The sequence below is a fragment of the Plecotus auritus genome (assembly GCF_963455305.1).
Source record: "Plecotus auritus genome assembly, chromosome: 2".
NCBI lineage: Eukaryota > Metazoa > Chordata > Mammalia > Chiroptera > Vespertilionidae > Plecotus > Plecotus auritus.
This window is the reverse complement of record NC_137771.1, coordinates 73,415,503-73,438,051: the sequence shown is the minus strand read 5'-3', so window position 1 is coordinate 73,438,051 and position 22,549 is coordinate 73,415,503. Positions and strand designations below refer to the sequence as shown.

At 38.7% G+C, this 22,549-nt stretch overlaps 2 protein-coding genes across 3 annotated transcripts in view; one reads left to right on the top strand and one right to left on the bottom strand.

Annotated features, from left to right (window-relative positions):
- The window catches only part of DIPK1A (divergent protein kinase domain 1A), a 136,183-nt gene extending 125,561 nt beyond the window's left edge, over nucleotides 1-10,622 (top strand). Inside the window, exons 3-5 of the mRNA XM_080655656.1 lie at nucleotides 2,024-2,131; nucleotides 8,293-8,469; nucleotides 9,328-10,622. Coding sequence (XP_080511782.1) covers nucleotides 2,024-2,131; nucleotides 8,293-8,469; nucleotides 9,328-10,140 — 1,098 coding nt within the window. The 3' untranslated portion in view covers nucleotides 10,141-10,622. The remainder of the gene's footprint in view (nucleotides 1-2,023; nucleotides 2,132-8,292; nucleotides 8,470-9,327) is intronic.
- A 974-nt stretch (nucleotides 10,623-11,596) lies between these two features.
- RPL5 (ribosomal protein L5) lies at nucleotides 11,597-21,540 on the bottom strand. 2 transcript variants are annotated; one of them, XM_080655657.1, is made up of 8 exons: nucleotides 21,375-21,540; nucleotides 20,659-20,728; nucleotides 20,453-20,568; nucleotides 18,952-19,086; nucleotides 17,216-17,418; nucleotides 15,761-15,938; nucleotides 12,201-12,289; nucleotides 11,597-11,753 (listed from the first exon to the last, which is right to left on the bottom strand). In XM_080655657.1, exons 1-8 carry the CDS (start codon nucleotides 21,375-21,377, stop codon nucleotides 11,654-11,656), a joined length of 894 nt encoding a protein of 297 aa, XP_080511783.1. In that variant the 5' UTR covers nucleotides 21,378-21,540; the 3' UTR covers nucleotides 11,597-11,653. The 2 variants fall into 2 exon arrangements, with proteins under 2 accessions (XP_080511783.1, XP_080511784.1); XM_080655658.1 differs by having other exon boundaries at nucleotides 15,764-15,938; nucleotides 21,375-21,499.
- Nucleotides 21,541-22,549: the final 1,009 nt, after the last annotated feature.

Below are 22,549 nucleotides of genomic sequence, written 5' to 3'. Positions count from 1 at the left end.
AAACCGGGCCCCTAGTAGTTTATAATGTCAACATTCTGAACACTATACTGTAGTGCTAAAGAGAATGAGCTGTGTGACCTTGAGCAAGTTACTTAACAGATATTTCTGTTTCCTTATTTTTACCATAGATATAACAACAGGTTCAATGGACATAATAGGGTTGTTGTCATGATAATAAAAGAACAGTGCCTGACACATTGTAAGCATCTATTAACTATCAGATAGTGTATGAACAATTATTAAGAAATAGATTCCCAGAGTTATTTTAATCCCAGTCCAACATTTCAACTGGCTTTCATGTTTAGTTTCTCCATTCATCTCTTGGTTGCCTGAAATTCATTCTCTAATGGTTCAAGAGATGCTATTGGATGTTATATTTTCTGATCCTTATGTGTTTAAAAGCATTTGATGCCTTTTACTTGAAAAAAAAGTTAGGCTATGTAAAATAACTATAGCTATTACTGAGCACTTACTATCTGTTGAGGTCTCATTTTAAACCTTTTCATTAAGTCCTTTGAATTCACAGTAATATTTGTTCTGCTTCATGACATTTTTCTGGAAATTTTATTTATCTGACACTTGCTTTTCCTATTCCTTTCCTCCTTTATCTTGTATATTTGTTATACAAGCCTCATATTTGTTTTCTTTTGATTGTTACTCACTACTGAGTATTTATAGGAAGCAACTGGGGCAGTGAACTGAGCCTGTAGTGAAGCTGCTGTGCCGAGAGAGAGAGAGAGAGAGAGAGAGAGAGAGAGAGAGAGAGAGAGAGAGAGAGAGAGAGTGTGTGTGTGTGTGTGTGTGTGTGTGTGTGTGTGTGAGAGAGAAGGTGAGACAGAGACGCTCACTCAGACTGGTTAAGCCTGCATATCTCCCTGGCAGTTACAAGCTGTTCATGATATAGTGTTTTCCAACCCGTTTCATTAACAGACTACCTCCAACACAGATAACATTTTTAAGGATTTTATCATTCAGCACTGCCTTGCCCTGCTACTTCATGATGCCAGATAGAGTCCTTGGAAGTTCCCACAGCTGTGTCCCTTAAACCTTCAGTGCAGACCAGGGTGATGGTTCTTCTCCTCAGGTGTACCTCCTGTGCATGCAGTGTTTTGCCAGCTTTGTCTGAGAATTGAGGTCAGAGCAGGTATTTAATCTCAGCATGCGTCTGGTCTCTGGTGTAATTTTCACTGAATTTGGCAGGCCATTCTCATTTATTGTGTCTTAGGGTTACATTGGTACCTTATTTTATCAGAGGTAGAGTTTGCATTTCTTTTTTTAATTTTATTCCTTTTTTCCCTTTTTATTGAATTGATTTGGGTGACACCAGTTAACAAAATTCTACAGGTTTCAGGTGTTGATTCTAGAACACATCATCTGTACACTGTATTGTGTGTTCACCACCCCAAGTTTATTTCTTATTTTTGGATGATGTCAAGGATGACAGAGGTAACTTTATTTTAAAACCAGAGAGCTATTTTTAAAAATAGAGTGCCCCCTGCCAAAACCGGTTTGGCTCAGTGGATAGAGCGTCAGCCTGTGGACTGAGAGGTCCCAGGTTCGATTCCGGTCAGGGGCATGTACCTTGGTTGTGGGCACGTCCCCGGTGGGGGGTGTGCAGGAGGCAGCTGATCGATGTTTCTCTCTCATCGATGTTTCTAACTCTCTATCCCTCTCCCTTCCTCTCTGTAAAAAATCAATAAAATATATTAAAAAAAAAAAAAATAGAGTGCCCCTATTCTTGGAGAAAGTAGGTACCATACCACCTCAGACCATGTTAAGTGGGAAAAATAGTTTCAAAATCCTATGCAAACTCAGTCTCAACAAGGTCTCTCAGCATCATAGACCTAATAAAGAACAGAGGATATATATACTCACCCAAGGATATATATTCAAATCCAATTCCGAGTTCTTTTTATTGAGGAGCCTTCTCTTAAAGAATATAGATATCTCTTTATGTTGTATTTATTATGTTTCTTCTTGTGAACATTTTTCTATTAACTACTTTTTTATTTCCTGTGTTTAGTGTGACAAGTACAAGAATGGAGTTATTGATGGGCCCGCATGTAATAGCCTTTGTGTTACAGAAACTCTTTACTTTGGAAAATGCTTATCTACCAAGCCCAACAATCAGGTATGGACATTATGAATAAACATTACAGATGGCACACTCTAATTTTGCCTTAAACTGAAGGGTTATTAAAAGAATGATTGAATCAGAGCTTTAGGACATTTTATATATTCCAATTTTCTATGCTTTGATTCACTCATCCCACAGATGTTTATTAAACCCCTGTTCCCAGTATATTCCAGGCACTGTTTTGGTTACTAGGACTACAATGGTGATTAAGATAGGTAGGATTACTTCCTTTATGGATCTTATATAATCCCAGAGGGGTGGGGAATATAAACAGTTGATAGATAAATAGGTAATTACAGATTGTGGTGTGTTTTATAAGGATATACACAGGGCAAACTGATGGAGAATGCAGGGGATGGGGATGTGCTTTAGAGGAGGTGATCAGGGAGACCTTTCTAAAAACATTTGAGCTCATACCTGAATGAAAAATTAAACCACAGGCATAGGCAAAGGACAGGATGAGCTAAGTCACAAAAGAAGAACTATGACTAACTGATAAACATAATGAAAAAACTTTCTGCCTCACTTATCATCAAAGAAATATGAATTAGAACAGTAGAATACTATTAGGCTGGAAGAAACTATAACAAACATGAACACTGGTTACCCTGGGGCAGAGGAATATTACATGATTTTTAAGGACATCTTTTCTTTATATTATTTTGAAAGTTCCAATGTAAGTTTCTGTAATTACTCTTATAATTATAGAAATTTAAAATATATTTTAAGTTGATGATGCTAACAATGTCTAAGAGAATTTCTGAAGCAAAGTCTAATATTTGAATATCTGCTGTGTGATAGGAACTGTTTAAGGCGTTGGGTGAGACTTTGGAGAATAAGACACATAATGCTTCTGGCCTCCTGTGCCTTATGTTTCATGTGAGAGAAGAGATAATAAATGAGTCAATAAATAAACAAATAAGGTCATTTTCAGACAGTGCTAAAAGCTGTGAAGAAAAATAGGGTGATGGGTAAGAGAATAAAGAGGATCTCTTCTACAGGTGGTTAGGTAATGCTGGGGTGATATCAAGCATCTAGAAGAGTTCAAGAATCTGGAGAAGGTGCTACGTGTAAATTAATAAAGAGACTAGAAATATAATATAAATTTGTAATCCACGGGGGAGCCAGAGGAGTGCTTAGCTTCAGTAACCAAGTTCTTTGAATCTCTGGACCCCTTGCTCTTTATTAACACAAATTGCCCTAAAGCAAAGCAGATATACATATCCAAGGTTAAGGTTTAGTATACAGTAGGCATTGTTAGACTGGGGGAACTGCCTTAGGCTGTTCAAGTGTTTGGCCAGCAGGAGGCAATAACATGTAGATTAAAATGCCCTTAGCTGTCTGGCAACAGGCAATAATATATGCAAATCTTTAGGTGAGGAAATGCTTTTCGGCCACTCAGTAGGCAATAATATGTATCTTCAGCCCTGCTGAAGCCTCAAGTTTCCATCAACCTTTTGATGAAACTTCTTGCATTTATTACCTGCTGGAATCAGCCTCCTGCAGTTAGAGAAGGCCTGTCTAAGGTGACATCTGAGCTGGGACTTGGAATATGTGAAGGAGACAACTGTATGAAGATCTCTGAGAGTTCATTCCAAGCAGAACCAACAGCAAACAAAGCTGGGCATGAAACGGGAATACAGTTAATAGGCTCAAGGAAGAGAAAGACCAGTGTAGCTGGGATATGGGGACCCAGGGGTAAGTGGAACAAGATCAGATTAGGGAAGAAGGCCAGGCCAGTTCATATGAAGTCAAACAGGCAATGGAAAGGACTTTGGATTTTATTCAAATTGAGTTAGAGGATCTGAAGCAGGGGAGTAATCTGCTTTGTTTGGATTAATGTTATTACTAATTAATTTAACCCTATTTGTCTTTTATATATAAGCAAGAGTAGACTGCCTGGGTGGGCTCAAATGCTGGCTTTGCCACTGTTGTGTTACCTTCAGCATGCTAGGTCACATAGTGGTGTTACTTTCACATCTCTCTGCTTCAGTTTTCCATCAGTAAATTGAGAATAATAATAGTATCTACTTTATAGTATTGTTATAAGGAGTAAAATAATAAAATAAATTCATAGACTAGAGCACGTAGAAAGTACATATAATGTTAGTTTGATAAATAGCTAGATAGTAGTGACTAATTCTGCAGTATGGGATTAGGGAAATGAACATAGGAAAACTTTGCCTTTCATCCTTTTATGTAATTTGACTTTTTCAAAATTTATTTATAGCTATAAATGCTCACATTAAGAAACAAGAAAGGTCTCAAATAAACAACCTAATCTACAACTTAAGGAGCTAGAAAAAAGAAACTAAACTCAAAGCTAGCAAAAGAAAAGAAATAATACAGATTGTAGCACAGATAAAAGAAATGGAGAATAGAAAAACAATAGAAAATGTCAATGAAACCAAAAGTTGGTTCTTTGAAAATATAGACAAACTTTTAGCTAGATGGTCTAAGAAAAAAGAGGGAAAACTCAAATTGCTAAAATTAGAAATGAAGTGGGGACATTATTACTGATCCTACAGAAATAAAAAGGATTATATGAGTACTATGAACAATTGCACACCAACAAATTGGGTAACTTAGATGAATTGGGGAAATTGCTAGAAACACAAAACTTACTAAGAAATAGAAAATCTGAATAGAACTATATATACCTAGTAAGGAGATTGAATCAGTAACCAAAAGTCTCCTAGCAAGAAAAGGACTTGTTGCTTCACTGGTGAATTCTATCAAACATTTAAAGAACTATCATCAATCCATCTCAAACTTTTCTAAAAAAAAAAAAAAAAAATTGAAGAGGAAGGAATACTTTTTAACTCATTCTGTGAGGCCCGCATTATCCTGATACCAAAGACACCATAAGAAAATTACAGACCAATATCCCTTTCAAACACTGATGCAAAATCCTCAACAAAATACTAGAAAACCAAATTCAGCAGTGAATTAAAAGGATCATATAGTCCTGGCTGGGTGGCTCAGGTGGTTTGAACATTGTCCCATATACCAAAAGGTTATGAGTTCAGTATCTGGTCAGGACTCATACATAGTTGCAGGTTCAATTCCCAGTCCTTTGGATGCACATGGGAGGCAACTGATTGATATTTCTCTGTCTCATCTCTGACTCATCTCTCTCTCTCTCTCTCTCTCTCTCTCTCTCTCTCTCTCTCTCTCTTTCCTCTCTCTCTAAAAGTCAGTGAACATATATCCTCGGGTGAGGATAAAAAAATAAAAATAAATAATAAAGAGATCATGCATCCTGACCAAGTGGGGGTTTATTCCTGGAATGTGAGGATGGTTCAACATAGGAAAATCGATCCATGTAATACACCACATTAACAGAAAGAAGGAAAAAGAAAAGGTATCATCTCGATTGATGCAGAACAAGTATTTGGCAAAATTCAGTACCCTTTCATGATAAGAATAATCAACAAATTAGGAATAGAAGGCAACTACCTTAAAATAGTAAAACCCATATGAAAAAAACGCCCACAGCTTAACAGGTTAAGCGCCCAGCCTGTTTTGTCTTCGGGACAGAAAGTAAAGTGTCTATCACCAGTGACTGACAGAGCGCTTAACGTGTTAATGGTGAAAGACTGAAAACGTTTCCTCTAAGATCAGGAACAAGATTAGGATCCCCACTTTTGCCACTTCTATTCATCAAAACACTGGAATTTCTGACCACTAGCCAGATCAGTTAGACAAGAAAAAGAAATAAAAGGCATCCAAATTGGAAAGGAAGAAGTAAAATGATCTCTCTTGACAGATTCTATGATCTGATGTAAAAAACACACACCACAAAACACTAAAGATTCCACACACAAAAATTATTAGCACTAATAAGTGAGTTCAGCAAAGTAGCATGAAACAAAATCAACACACAAATGTCAGTTGCATTTCTAAACACTAACAATGGCCAAAGCAAAAAGAAAATTAAGAAAACCATTCTATTTACAATAATATCCAAAAGAATACTTAGTAATTAATTTAACCAGGGAGGTGAAAGACTTATACAATGAAAACTTCTGAAATAAATTAAAGACATAAATAAATGGAACATATCCCATGTACATGGGTTGGAATACTAAATATTGTTAACTTGTTAATATTACCCAAAGGAATCTACAAAGTCAATGCAACCCCTATCAAAATCCCAATGACTTTGTTTTTGTTAATACTCACCCAAGGATATATATTTCCATTGATTTTTAGAGAGAGTGGAAGGGAATGGAAGGAGAGAGAAAGAGAGAAACATTGATGTGAGAGAGACACATCAATTGGTTGCTTCCTACACCCACCCTGACCAGGGCCAGGGATCAAATCTTCAACCCAGGTATATGCCCTTGACCTGGAATCAAACCCATGATCTCTCTAACCACTGACTCACGCTGGCCAGGGCCCAATGACAATTTTTGCAGAAATAGAAAAACCCCTCCTAAAATTAATATGGCATCTCAAGGAACCCTTAATAGCCAAAGCAATCTTGAAAAAGAAGTATAAAGCTGGAGGACTCTCACTTGTTATTTCAAATTTTACTATAAAGCTACAGTAATCAAAACAGAGTGATACTGAAATAATGACCGACATATAAATCAATGGAATAGAATAGAGAACTCAGAAAAAGCCCTCACATTTATAGCAGGATGATTTTTGACAAAGTTGCTAAGACCATTCAATAGGAATTGACTGTCTTTTTAACAAATGGTGCTGGGGAAACTGAATATCCACCTGCAAAAGAATGAAGTTGGATTCTTAGCTAATATCATATGCAAAATTAGTCAAAATGGATCAAAGATACAGATGTAAGATCTAAAACTATAAAACTTTTAGATGAAAACATAGGGTAAAAACTTCATGACATTGGATTTGGCAATGATTTCTTGGGTATGACACCAAAAGGAACAGGCAACAAAAATAAAAATAGACAAATTTGGCTTCATGAAAATTTTTATATTTTGTGCATCAAAAGACAGTATCAGTAAAAAGGCAACCCACAAAATTAGAGAAAATTTACAAATCATATACCTGATAAGGGATTAATGTCCAGAATCTGCAGAGAACTCCTAAAATGCAACAACAAAAAACCCAAACAACTAGATTAAAAAATGGGCAAAGGACTTGGATAGATATTTCTCAAAAAAAAAAAAAAAAAGACATACAAATGGCCAATAAATACATGAAAAGATGCACAGCATCACTTATCATTAGGGAAATGCAAATTAAAACCACAATTAGATACTGCCTCATACCAATTAGGATGGCTACTATAAAAAACAACAGCAAATTTGAACCCTTGTGCACTGTTGGTGGGAATGTAAAATGGTACAAGCCACTGCCTAAAACAGTATGGCAGTTCCTCAAAAATATAAAAATAGATTGACCTTATGATCCAGCAGTTCCACTTCTGGGTATATATCTAAAAGGACTGAGATCAGGGGTTATTTTAGAGATATTTCACACCCATGTTCATGTCAACATGATTCACAGTAGCTAAAACATGGAAGCAACCCAAATGCTCATTGGCAGATGAATGGAAATGCAAAATATGATATATTAGTAATAGAATATTATTCAACTTTAAAAAGGAAGGAAATCTGGACACATGCTACAATATGCACATAATGCTAAGTGAAATAAACTAGTCACAAAAAGACAAATTCTGTGTGATTCCATTTATATGAGAGAGTAGTCAAAAATCATAAAGACAAAGTAGAAAGGTGATGCCAGGGGCTGGGAGGGAAGAGGTAAGAAAGAATTATTGTTTAATGGTATAGAGTTTCCATTTTACAAAATGAAAAGAGTTCTAAAAAGGATGGTGGTGATGGTAGCACTTCATTAATGTATACCACGGAACTGTAAACTAAAAATGATTAAGATGGCAAATACTATGTTTTTATAATTTTACCACAATAAAAATGGAAAAATAAAATTGATGATCATGGTTGGAAAATATAATTTAGGCATACATTACTTCTGTAATTTAAAAAATTAAGAGGAAAAATATTCAGAGTATGATTTCTAATTTGCAACTTAAAAAGAAAGTCACGGTCTCAGTGTTTGTATGAGTGTGTTTTAGAGGAGGAGGACACTAAAAATATAGTGATCATTTCCTACTTAGCCTAAAGCATAACTTGCCATTCTTTTTCACATAGATGTATTTAGGGATTTGGGATAATCTACCAGGGGTTGTGAAATGTCAAATGGAACAAGCACTTCATCTTGATTTTGGAACTGAATTGGAACCAAGAAAAGAAATAGTGTTATTTGATAAACCAACTAGGGGAACTACTGTACAGAAATTCAAAGAAATGGTCTACAGTCTCTTTAAAGTAAGTATATCTATTCACATGTTCTAGTGTGAATCAGTACACTCTTCTCAAAGAATTGCCAGGACCTCATTCTAAACCACAAGAATGTTGCTATTCTTTGACCTGTATCAGGATTCTTATCTTGAGAGAAATAATTCAAAGAAAATAAAAAATGTGTGGAAGATATTTACTTTAATATTATAAGCTAAAAATGTCTAGATATGAGAGGGGAGTTCTAGAGTTTGACATTGTAGCTGATACATTTTGAAAAGATGAAATCAAACGAGGACAACCTGATTTGCATTTTTTTTATTTTAAATACTCATACAGAGATTAATTATTAAAAGATGAAAACAATTACACTTTTGGAAAGAATCTTTTTTTATATTTATCACTCTTATAATCTTTTTCTCTGCAGAGCCTACATTTTCAAATTATTTTATCCCAAGAAACCTTTCAGGGAAATACATTTTTACCTTCATTATTGGAATAATGTAACTTAAAATAATTACATTAATGTGATAACTACAAAAAATAATTTTCTGTTGACCCTTCTTATAATTGGATATGAGCACATTACACTGCAATTTTGCAAGTAAATGTATGAATAAGGCAAAGAATAATTACTTGGTGTCTTAGTTAACTGTATTTATGCAGAGTGTAAGAGGATTATGGGACTTAGGGTGGCCATTTCTTAATAAACTTAGCCAAGTTTTATTGCATTTACATAAAATATAGTTCTGACTCACTTAGCATCATAAATATTTGGATATGTTTTAAGTTCCTTATGGGGATTCAGTAGCAAAATTATTACTTAGCATGATAATCTCCATAAAGGAAGTTAGTATTTTTTCATTTGCTAACATCTTATCTTTATAGGCAAAATTGGGTGACCAGGGAAACCTCTCTGAGCTGGTTAATCTCATCTTGACGGTGGCTGATGGAGACAAAGACGGCCAGGTTTCCTTGGGAGAAGCAAAGTCAGCATGGGCACTTCTTCAATTAAATGAATTTCTTCTCATGGTGATACTTCAAGATAAGGAACATACCCCCAAATTAATGGGATTCTGTGGTGATCTCTATGTAATGGAAAGTGTTGAATATACCTCTCTTTATGGAATAAGCCTTCCATGGGTCATTGAACTTTTTATTCCATCTGGGTTCAGAAGAAGCATGGATCAGTTGTTCACACCATCATGGCCCAGAAAGGCTAAAATAGCCATAGGACTTCTCGAGTTTGTGGAAGATGTTTTCCACGGCCCCTATGGAAACTTCCTCATGTGTGATACGAGTGCCAAAAACCTAGGATATAATGATAAGTATGATTTGAAAATGGTGGACATGAGAAAAATTGTGCCAGAGACAAACCTTAAAGAACTTATAAAGGATCGTCACTGTGAGTCTGATTTGGACTGTGTCTATGGCACGGATTGTCGAACTAGCTGTGATCAGAGTACAATGAAGTGTACTTCAGAAGTGATACAACCAAACTTGGCAAAAGCCTGTCAGTTACTCAAAGACTACCTATTGCGTGGTGCTCCAAGTGAAATTCGTGAAGAATTAGAAAAGCAACTTTATTCTTGTATTGCTCTCAAAGTCACAGCAAATCAAATGGAAATGGAACATTCTTTGATACTAAATAACCTAAAAACATTACTGTGGAAGAAAATTTCCTACACAAATGACTCTTAGTTCATTTGGACATTGTGACCATTGTGGGAAACTTACCACTTAGAAAAGTTTAAGCATTCTAAAAAAATGGCTTCTGATCACAATTCCTGCCAGTACTAAACTCATTTCCCCTTCCTAAGAAGCCACCATCTTAAAACACATGTCTGTTGCTGAATGACAGGCGGTATAGGATCAATAGGTCCCCCAAAATGTAATTCCTGCTTTCAGAAGTCCCGGTACATTTCCCAGTACATTCACTGTGTATCTATTTTGACTGACTTAAAATAATGCTGTGAAGCCTCATTCCAGACATCAACAGTGAGATTATTTTGTAGATTTGTTAGCCAAATACCACTGCTGGAAACATTGTTTGCATTGAAGCTGCTGTTTAAAATTTATACATAAATTTACTAATGTCTTAGCATGGTCAAGTTTGCACATTAACAGAAATGAAGACTGCAAAGCAGATAAATTAAAATTACTGATTTATAAATAGATGTTAATAGTATGCTTTGTTGTATTATGATTTAAACTGACATATGTGGCTTCAGAGCCTGTTTATTCTCACCCAAGGATGTTTTTAGGGAGTGTAAGACAAACTTCAAATGTGAAACATGATTGGTTGCCTCCTGCACACACCCCGACCTGGACCTGGAGAAGCCTGCAACCTAGGTAATTGCCCTTGACCAGAATCGAACCTGGGACACATCTCCACAGGCCGATGTTCTAGCCACTGAGCCAAACCAACTAGGGCGCTTCAGAGCCTCTTTTACTTAGCAACATGTAATTGACATGAAAATGGATGAGCTTTCCACCTTAGATTCAAATGGTCCATCTTAGAATCACCAGCCAACTTAAGGCCAAAGACCCTCTCCAGATCCATTTATCTTGAATTTGTCATGAAGAGACATTAAGAGGACTCTGAAATCAGAATTTGACATTTTCAAACAAATGACCAAAGGGCTATTTTTAGAGGCACATAAATTTATTCATCAAGTATTTTCTCATGTAAACTAAATATACAAAGATTTGCTCCTCTCTCTCGTTTATTCAGATCTGGCCATGTACCTTTCAACATCTCCATAAAATTATACCTCTTTTAGAGAAAAGACCCAGTATTTTCTGCACAAAGATTTAATCTGATTCAAGTATCTTAGCTATGTGACCTTCATTGGACAGCTTCCTTTCAAAAATTAAACCCACGGATTAATAAGTTTTGATTACTTGAAAATGACATACTTTGAAGGTACCTTTCTTCCTACTAATCATCTGGTTACAATAAATGAAAGAAATATTTCCTAGTGGAAGGCTGGTATGTTCCTTGTCAGACTTGAGAACAGAAGCCCAAGCAGCAGGTGTGAGAAGATACGCAAGACATCTTTTTCTGGAAAAATTTATACTTGTTTCTTGAGGAAAAACTGCCAATTTCAGGGTATTTCCTACAGTTTCATTAACAAGAGCTCAACACAGAAATAGCTGTTTGCCTAATAAGTTTATTGTCTCTGAAAAATCATAGAAAATTGTGATTTGGTTTTTAGCTCTCAGCAGCCCGTTCCTGAGCTCTGAGGAAGCTTGCTTTCTTCTGAGCTACCCGATCTTTCTTCTGGGCAAGAGACATTTTGGGACGGTTCCACCTATAAAACAAAAGAGACAGAAATGTTATTCTTAAAAATACAGCTAAAGAGGACAGAGCTGTGTTTTATTTGTAATAAGATTCCCAATACATGCACTTATTATTTTAGGCTAATTTTCCCAACTCCCAACTTACAATACTGTCCTATTACCACACAGTGCCAAAAATCAAATAAACACATATGTACAATGTTTAGAATCATTATTAGCAGGAACTGGTAGTTACACTGTACTAGGATAGAATGAACCACCTCAGTAGCTTCTGAGGCTAACACATTTCTATCACCACAATTACTTTAGCAAACCTGGTTCCCTTCACTTCTGCAACATCATGCAGAGTTAGTGATCGAGTTTGCACTTTACTCAGACTCTGAGTTAAGATGAAACAAGGCAAGTTTGGAACCATTCCCAACCCCTCTTTCTTGAAAAGAAAACAGTAAGATGCATACCTCTTCTTTTTAACTTCTTTCTTAGGCTTCTTCTCATAGACTGGATTCTCTCGTATAGCAGTATGAGCTTTCTTATACATCTCCTCCATCTGAAACAAAGCAAAGCAAACAGTACTTGGTTTCATTTCATATGCCCTAAACCATAATGCAACATACCGTAACCTATTACTTGCTCTATTTTGTCTTTCTAAGCCGGATTCTCAAAAGGCACTAAACTAGGTCAGTGTCGGTATCTGCTTAAATTTCTAAATGTAATCTCTAAATTTCTTTTCCCAAGAAATTCCCCCCCCCTTTTTTTTTACCATAGGTAATGTGAGTTGACATTATCCACAAAACTCAACTCAACTTTTTAATACATTTTTACTGATTTCAGAGAGGAAGGGAGAGGGAGAGATAGAAACATCAATGAGAGAGAATCATTGACCAGTTGCATCCTGCATGCCCCACACTGAGCATCGAGCCGGAAACCCAGGCACGTGCCCTGACCAGGAATTGAACAGTAACCTCCTGGTTCATAGTCAAAGCTCAATCACTGTGCAATGCGGGCCCAGCTCAACTTTTTCTTGAAGAGAAATTTGCATGCATTTCTCAGGACTCTGGGTATATTTAAGTCATTCAAAGTTTAGAGCAAAATAATTTCTGTACGAACACATTTTATGCTCATTTAAAATACTGTCTGACCTAAATTCTTTCATTGAAGTGAGGATAAATGCCAAAACAAAATTTTTAAGAGTTTATGAGGACTTGACTAAGTGGCTCGGTTGGTTGGAGCATCATCTTGTACGCCAAAAAAGTTCAAGAGTCAACTGTAAATGACTTGATTCTGTGCAAAACCACTCATAAAAGAGCAGATATAAAATGCCTGAGTACTCATTATCAAAATATAATAAAAATTACAGCCCCATAAAGAATGAATCAGGTAATCAATCCAGGTCTCTAAAATTATTCAATGTGGAGAGAACATGATTACTACACGCATTTGTGGAAACCAATGCAAAACTTGTCACTACATGAGACCTCAACCACCTAAATCCCTTTTGAAAGTTAATTTCTCTACCTCTTTTAGCAGTCTATTACAGTTTTCCACTGTATTTAACAAACTCATTTGATGACTTCACTTGTAATTAAAAAAAAAAAAATCAAACAAAATCTAAGCAACCCAATTTATTTTTTTTCGAAAGATCAGACAAGCAAGAAATACAACCATTTTTGTAGACAACGCCATGAATTTAGGTAAAGACCACTTCCTGTCAGGTGTCTGCATCGGACTTCATATGCACTCATAGGAAAGATGCCTCCATAGATAAAATTAATGAGCAAGTTGGAAAGTACATTAGCCAAAGAGTGGTCCCAGCTGAAGCATGAAATCGACATAGGAAACAGACATCTGAAAACACACTGTTTGAAAAGTCTCGATTAAGCCATATGTAACATGACCAGAGCAAGAAATGGTTTAGGGGAAAAAAATTCTGCAGGTTGCCCTAGCCCAGTGGTCGGCAGACTCACTAGTCAACAGAGCCAAATATCACCAGTACAATGATTGAAATTTCTTTTGAGAGCCAAAAACCGACTTCTGTGCATGGGCCACAAAGTTTCAATCGCACTGTACATGCGCGCCTGCACATGGTATTTTGTGGAAGAGCCGCAGTTTGCCGACCACTGCCCTAGCCGGTTTGGCTCAATGGATAAGAGCGTTGACCTGCAGACTGAAGGGTCCAATGTTCAATTCAGGTCAAGGGCACATGCCTGGGTTGTAGGCTTGATCCCCATTAGGGGGTGTGCAGTAGGCAGCTGATCAATGATTCACTCTCATCATTGATATTTCTATCTCTTCCTCTCTAAAATCAATAAAAAAAAATATTTTTAAAAAATTACAGGTCAAGTAAAATCAGTAGAAGCAGGTCAAGGAGTGAACAAGGATGGTATCAATAATAAGGGAATATACTCATGTATAAATACATGCATCTACATAGCTAATATAAAACTATCTTTTTCCTAGTTCAAAACTCAACCTAGCCCTAGCTGGTTTGCCTCAGTGGATAGAGCATCAGCCTGCGGACTGGTCCCGTATTCGATTCTGATCAAGGGCACATGCCCAGGTTGCGGGCTCCATCCCCAGTAGGGGGCGTGCAGGAGGCAGCCAATCAACGATTCATCATTGATGTTTCTATCTCTTCCTTCCTCTCTGAAACCAATAAAAATAAATTAAAAAACCAAATTCAACCTATGTGCTTATCCAGCCCTACATTGTGTACAAAACAAAGCACACAAAGTAATCTTTTCCCAATAAAATTATATTTTAAAAATAGCCAAAGCTATACCAAAAATATGTACCAACAGAAAAAAAAAGATCTAACCAAACATTTTCTTAATATAACCCACTTATTTATATATAAATCTGTATTTGTGGTAGTTTTATAGTACTCAGCATAATTTTTTTTTTGTTTTGTTAATCCTCACTTAAGGATATTTTCCCCCTTGATTTTTAGAGAGAGGGAGGGGAAGAGAGAAATATCAATTTGAGAGACACATCCATTAGCTGGCTCCTGCACATACCCTGACCAGGGCTGGGGATGAGCCTGCAACCCAGACACATGCCCTTGAACTGGAATTGAACCCTCGACCCTTTGGTGAGCGGGCTGACGGTCTTAACCATTAGCCATGCCAACCAGGGCCTAGTGTGATTTCTGTGTTCTATGCTTTCACTACAATTTCAAAACTGGCGCTATCATAAATTACTCCAATGCATTAATAGAGATAGCCCTGGAGACACAACTTAAGAGTGATCAATTTTCCAACATTAAACTCACTTTTGCAAACACTGTTCCCTTTAATTCAGCATCACACAGAACTAACGTTAAAATCTATACATCTCACCCTAGCTGGTTTGGCTGTGGATAGAGCATTAGCCTGGGGATTGAAGGGTCATGGGTTCGATTCCAGTCAAGGGCACATGCCCCGGTTGCAGGCTCGATCCCCAGTAGGGGGTGGGTATGCAGGTGGCAGCCAATCAATGATTCTCATTGATGTTTCTCTCTCTGAATCAATAAAAAAAATCTGTACATCTCTCTTTCTGTGTGTGTGCCTGAGACATTCAGAAAGTCCAGAACATAGCACTTGTTTGCTACGAAGAAAGAATCTTCACCACTGTCTCAAAATGAATGAAGTTTAGTAAACAGCACCTCCTACCAGAGTGGGTAGATTCCTATGAAATCTAGAAATACAGAACAGCCAAATGCAATAAAAGCCACCAAAGGCTTTAGATTTGGATACTTAAAACCTGCCATTCTTCAGCATCTAAGATTCCTAAAAACATATTGACAAGTCTAGCTCATTATACTATCTTACCCTTAGCCTACACTGTGTTCAACATCCCAATTTCATTTTAAGCCAAGGACAGCTTATACAATTCTGTCTGTACCTATGAACATGCCCATATTCAACTCTTAACTGTTAACCTGAAATAAAACTAAATAATTATAATGTACCCAACAAAAAAACAAGTAGTAAACCTGGTTCCATAAATGAACCATACATTCATCTTTAGTTAAAATTTTTACCATGTCTGGAGTTACGTTGTTCTTTATATATTGAGAGAACTGTTTCTTGTAAGCATCTTCATCTTCTTCCATTAGATAACGCATATAATCTGCAACATTCTGACCCATGATGTGCTTCCGATGTACTTCTGCATTGAATTCCTTGCTTTCTGAATCATAACCAGGGAATCGTTTGGTACTAAAATAAAGTTTTTCACATTTTAGCATATGTTGATTGAAATCAGTTCACTAGCAGGAATTTACTTTAGTAGCTGCCATCAGTCCCGTCTTGAAACAATTAATTGCATCATATGCAACCGAAGGACCAACTACTGACTGCTCAGTTAGTGGGATATCATCATTCAGCAGCTAATTTCCGAATTTCAGATTAGAAAGTCATAGCATAGTACCTTTAAAAACCACTAAATGAACCAAGGCATTTCACCACCATAAAGTTAGTTCTCATCATAAAAAAGGATTTCAAAACTGCTCCCCCCAAATCCTAGAATTTCTCAGTGGTGCCTCAGGGTACATGGGAGTGATTCATTTAAAGTCACACAGGTGCCCTCTAACATAACTGTAGATACTCAAAAAGAAACAAAAAACCCTCCCCCTACATTGTAAGATTAAGTTCCAGGCTTACAAACATAAACATCTAAAAATTTGGTTAAATCAACAACCACTAAAATATTCATAAGATAATAACTTTTATATCTACTCAGCAATAACACCATTAATTCAAACTAAATAACCAAATTAAAACCACCTACTTAGCTTCTAAGACCAGCCTACAATCTTGTTTCCAGTTTAAAGTTTAGAAATCTAAATCTGGCCAAAATCGGTTTGGCTCAGTGGATAGAGCGTCGGCCTGCAGACTGAAGGGTCCCAGGTTCGATTCCGGTCAAGGGCATGTACCTTGGTTGCAGGCACATCCCCAGTGGGAGGTGTGCAGGAGGCAGCTGATCGATGTCTCTCTCTCATCGATGTTTCTAGCTCTCTATCCCTCTCCCTTCCTCTCTGTAAAATATCAATAAAATATATATTTTTTAAAAAATCTACATCTGTCTCTCAAACCTTTTCTAGTCTACTTTTTCCCATAATTCAGTAAAGCCATTCTCTTTCTGAATGAAAAAAAAAAAAAAAAGACAATGCACTGGAGGGGAAGAGGGAGTGGTGGTGAAACCAAGCTGCTCATTTCTAACCAAAACTAAATCACACATAAAAGGTAGTGGTTTCAACCCCAGCCCTTCCACTTAGTGGTTCTAAAACCTTGGACAAATCATTTGTCTTTCTTCACTTGTACAATGAGTTACCAATTCTTTCCTGTCCTGCCAGGTTCCCTTTGCACAGTGCCTAGCATATAGCGGGCACACAATGAGAGCTATTATTACTTTAACTCAATAATCTCCACAGTTCAGGTAATTAGAAACAGCAAGTACTGGAGTCCAGGCAATGAGGCCTTGGATACTATATTACCTGTGAGGGATAGATAGGCCTCCATCCACAGCTCCCTTCAGGGCCCCAAAAACTTTATTTCCAGTAGTAGTTCTGGCAAGCCCTGCATCCAAATAGCAGGTGAAGGCACCAGGTTGACCATCAATGCTTTCCACGTTGTATTCATCTCCAGTCACCTCCACCTGGCCTTCATAGATCTTGTCCATGCCGAACCTATTGAGAAGCTATTAACAAAGAAGCCAGTCTTAATACCTGTCTGAATATACTCCAACAACTTTAACAATATCTCACAACTTTAATGACCTCTGACAAAAAAATTTCTTTCCTATTTATCCCCTAATCCCAATCTACTTTTAAATATTTTTAAATGCTACAAAAAGAAACTTCATACAATTTCTGTTAACAACTTTATTCAATAGCTTCTTAATCTGCTACATGTCCATATTTGATTTGTGCAGCAATTAGGATAGACATAACTTTTATTTTTAAAAATTTACACAAGGGAGGCCCAGCCGGCGTGGCTCAGTGGTTGAGCACTGACCTATGAACCAGGTCACAGTTTGATTCCTGGTCAGGGAACATGCCTGGGTTGCAGGCTCAATCCCCAGTGCAGGGTGTGCAGGAGGCAGCCAATCAATGATTGATTCTCTCATCATTGATGTTTCTACCTGCTCCCTCCCTTTCTCTCTGAAATCACAAAAAATATATTTTAAGTAAATAAATAAATTTACTCAAGAGAGGTAATCACATTACTTCAGTCATATTTGGCTACAATTCAAAGCCAAATATTAAATGTCATCACGTAGTTTTGAGGAATAGGATCCTGTGTTGAAGACATCTTCTGCAGCTGTCTGATACGTTACGTTAATATGCACCACTCCTCTGCTAGTACCGAAAAAGCAGTGCCTTTGCACCAAGTTGCTCTCGTATATAAAGACAATGTTACCCACCCCCACTCAAACATGTTTATGACCAATGAAGATGTGGATCCCCAACAATGATGCATGCTTAACAATTCCACTGCAAAACAAGGTCAGCAACTGAGAAAAAATAAGGCAAAGTCACATTTTCATCTTTTTTGCATGTTATAAGAAATGCTGCCACCCAAAGGTAAAGATGATTAAAACAAAAGCAACACACACACACACACACACACACACACACACACACACACACGAATGCAGCCCCCCAAGTTTTAAAACATTGCTTCTCAAAATTTAACATACATATAAATCACTTGGACATCCTATTAAAACAAATTCGGAAGGTCTGGAGTAGTCTGCATTTTTAATGTGCGCTTATGGTCAGAAGATCATTTCTGAGTAGATCTGTCCAATAAGGTAGCCACTAAGGAACCACAAGTGGCTATTCAAATTTAAGTTAAAAATTCAGTTCATCAGTAGTACTAGAAGCATTTCAAGTGCTCAACAACCACATGTGGCTGCTGGCTACCACTGGCTGCCATGTCAAACAGACTGCAGGAAATTCTATTGGTTTAGATATACCCAACAAACAGGGCAGAAAACAGGAAAACTGTTCCCCCAAATTATTAGAAAATGCATTGCTGTCTCAAAGCTTGTGTTTATAAAAGTATCTTTCCTAATGATGCTCTTGTAAGAAGTGGCAGGGTAACACCAGGCACTCTCTTGACCCAACAGCTGAGGGTATCTTATCCATGAGTAAACATCTCTTTCAGACAACTCCAAGCGATGAGTTAATTCCAAGATACATCAATTATAAAGTAATCCTGTACATACCCTGCGGGCCAGCAGCAGGCCAGTACAATATGCTGCAGCATAATTTGTCAGGCCAACCTTCACACCGTACTTTGGGAGTTCATGAGCATAAGCTGCACAAACTATCATATCTCCTTCTATACGGGCATAAGCAATCTATAGAAGAGAAAAACTAGGTTAGTCATCTGCTTTTACTATTTGTCCTAAATGCCTTTGTATTCAAAGAACTTGAAGAAAAAAACATGGACAGTTTTGCATCACTTAAAATCTATGTTAAACCCAGTTACCTTCAAGTAGTTATGTCTTGGTCAACTATAGCAAGTAGATTTGGGTCTAAACATGTTTGACTAATGTCATAATATATAAAGCTAAAATTACCACATGGGCATTGAATACTGAATTGCCTTTGGAATAAATTATACTCTTCAGCCGTGGGCAAACTACGGCCCGCGGGCCAAATCCGGCCCGCGGAGCTGAAAGAGTGGAGGGTTCTCTTGCTCTCCCCTCCGCTCCTTTACTTTGAATTTATATTAGTTCACACAAACATTCCATCCATGCTTTTGTTCCGGCCCTCCGGTCCAGTTTAAGAACCCATTGTGGCCATCGAGTCAAAAAGTTTGCCTACCCCTGCCTAGCTCCTTCCTTCTAAGTGCTGCAGACTTAGCTAGATTAGCTGGTGAATTTGAGGCACTTTGAAAAGTCAAACAAATTCCCAATTTCAAACATCTTTTGAATTAATTATTAAGTCCAATAATGATCCAACACCTAATGTTTAGTTATTTGTCCTTAGGCATGGAGGGACACACTGCCTTCACAACCACAAATTAGTGAGCCCAGAAAACAGGTGTGCTTGCCTCCCGCAAAAAGGCCCCAAAAATCTCAAATAAAAAAATTTTCCCTCGTCGTCAAGTTCCAGAAAATTATCTTCTAGGAGCACACTGCCACTTTCTGGAGGTCTTGTATGTGGAAGACAACTGCACATATAACAATTAAAACCTATTTCAAACAATAAGCAGAAATAAGGACAATCTTAAAGCATTAATTTAACCTTCCCAACAACCTACCTCTTCAAAGAGCAGCGTAAGGCCACAAAGTAACAGTGAGGGCGTAGTCCATGACAAAGCCTGCCACTCTGCTGGGGCTGGAATGGGCCAGAACCTTCTACTTGGTCTCAAATTTAGCCTTCCACCCCTCCCTCCCCTACAAAATGGGAATAGTAACAGAAATTCCTCTAATGTTCTTTCCCCTCCCCCCCCCCAAAAAAATAAACGGGATTAAACGGTCAGGATTGCCAAACGTGGCAGATCTTTAGCCAGTATTTTTTAAAGTACCAACTGCCCAGGCTCCAATTTCAGACCCACAAAAAAGAAAAGAACGAACTCAATGTTTTTGGAGTGCCAGGCTCCGCACGGGATGGACCATCTGGTGCATTCGTGTTTTGTTCCCCAAGTACAGCTTCTCTGGCACAGGGAGTCAAGGGGAGGTGGGGTTCACCATCACTGGCGTCCCCGATGCACCTTACCTGACAGATGATATCTCTGTTGGTTACTCGAACTATCATCCTGTATTTAGGTGTGTTGTACTTATTTTTATCCTGGATTACCAAGCGTTTCCGGGCATAGTAATCAGTTTTACCCTCTGAAGAAAAAAAAAATTTTTTTTAAGAAAAGTCTATTCCACTGCAGAACAGATTCCTTTAACATTGTGAACTCGAACACCTGGCCATACCTCGCCGTCTTCTGAATTTCACTTGGTATCGCTTGAAGTAGGCCTTGTTCTTGACAACTTTCACAAACCCCTTTAAGAAAGAAGAATGTTATCACATGCTTTAGCTTATGATACTTCTGACATCTGAGTTGTAACAAAGTAACATCTGAATTTCAAGTGAATCTGGATAACTGCCACTCTCGTCGAGTCCAGCCTCTCAAACCATCCAGGGTCAGGAACCACTTTTGCTACCTCCCAACTGTCAAGCCTGATAAGTGCTTTCTCCAAAACAACGGACGACAGTTTCTAAACCACCCGCCCCTCTCCCGGGAAACCCACGAAGCAGCCGGGAGCGGGGCTGGGTCCGAGCGGCCGCAGCCCGTCTGCACTCGGCATCCCCCAGCTAGTCCGAGACCGCCTCATGCAAGCTCCCCTGCCCGCCGCCCTCGGGGCCCCCTCGGACGAGCCGGCAGTATCCCGCAGCCTGTCTACTAAACTCCTCGGCCCCCACCTCCTCAATCTGCCGCTTCAGCTCCTTCTCTTCGTCCACCCCCTTCACCCCCAAGCTGGGCGGCAGCCATTAAGGCCATGCTGGGAGCGGCTGCCCGACCAGGACCGAGCTGCAATCTAATGCCATCCGACCCCTGCGCCGCGCGAGACCAACTCTAGGCTGGCATTAGGGCAAGGTGAGGGAACCCCCATCCATCTGTAGTCCCGAGATCGGGATACCCACTCACCATCCTGCGGAAGAGAGACCCACGGCCGCGGCTTGCCACAGACCTGCAGGCCTAGCCTAACTCCGGTGGAGAAAAAGGGCCCCAGCCCGTGCGCAGGCGCAGTATGTAGCGCCGGCGATCACGCAAGCGACGTGGAGAAGAGAGATCCTCTTGCCGTCAGGCGTGCGGCGTGCCGCCTCCTGCTGGTGGGAGGACCATACGGGCCTTCGCCGTGTTGCAACAAATTCTTAATGCTCCTGGCTGATGATCCGACTGGGATGGGCGGTAAGCAGTAATGAAGGATTCTGTCCTAGGAAGTTGTTTCATAAACATATATTACCATTGTAAGCAGGAAAAAGGTTTAACAATTAAATGGAAGGAATTTTCTCTGGAGCTCTTTTGCCCCCCCCCCCCCCCAGCCCCGCCAAGCCTCGCCCCCCAGGAAGGACTCTACCTCTTGGACTACCACTCACCCCGGTCCAGAACATAGGCTTGCTTTAGCGCTCCATGCCTGGGTTAGGACCCCCCCCCCCCCCCGCCTTTTCCTACGACACCTTCGTACCTGCTTCACCCCGCCCTAGATTTGTAAACATCCAGAGGATGGGACCCTGCTGTCAAGTTCACCTTTAAATCTCCAGCACCTAGCACGGTGCTGACATTCAGTAAAATGGTAAGAGAACGACTGCTCTCTCCTTCCTGCCTCTTTACCTCTGTCGCCTTCCCTGATCCCTGGCCACCTCATTCCTTTTCCCTCCCTCCATCCTTGTGATCTAGTCAGATTAACTTTATTCTTTGTCTTTTTCTTAAATTTATTCTTTTTTAAAAAATATATTTTATTGAGTTTTTACAGAGAGGAAGGGAGAGGGATAGAGAGTTAGAAACATCGATGAGAGAGAAACATTGATCAGCTGCCTTCTGCACACTCCCCACTGGGCATGTACCCGCAAATAAGGCACATGCCCCTGACCAGAATCGAACCTGGGACCCTTGAGTCCGAAGGCCGACGCTTTATCCACTGAGCCAAACCAGTTGGGGCTTAAGTTTATTCTTTTAAAATTAATTGTAGTAAGTCATTTTCCAGTTCTCCATATGGAGAGTGAGGAGAACCAACCAACCAAACAACCAAACAAAAAAACACCCAAAAAAGCACCTCAGTAGGAAGTATTCCCTCACCTAACAGTATTTCAAAGGTGGTC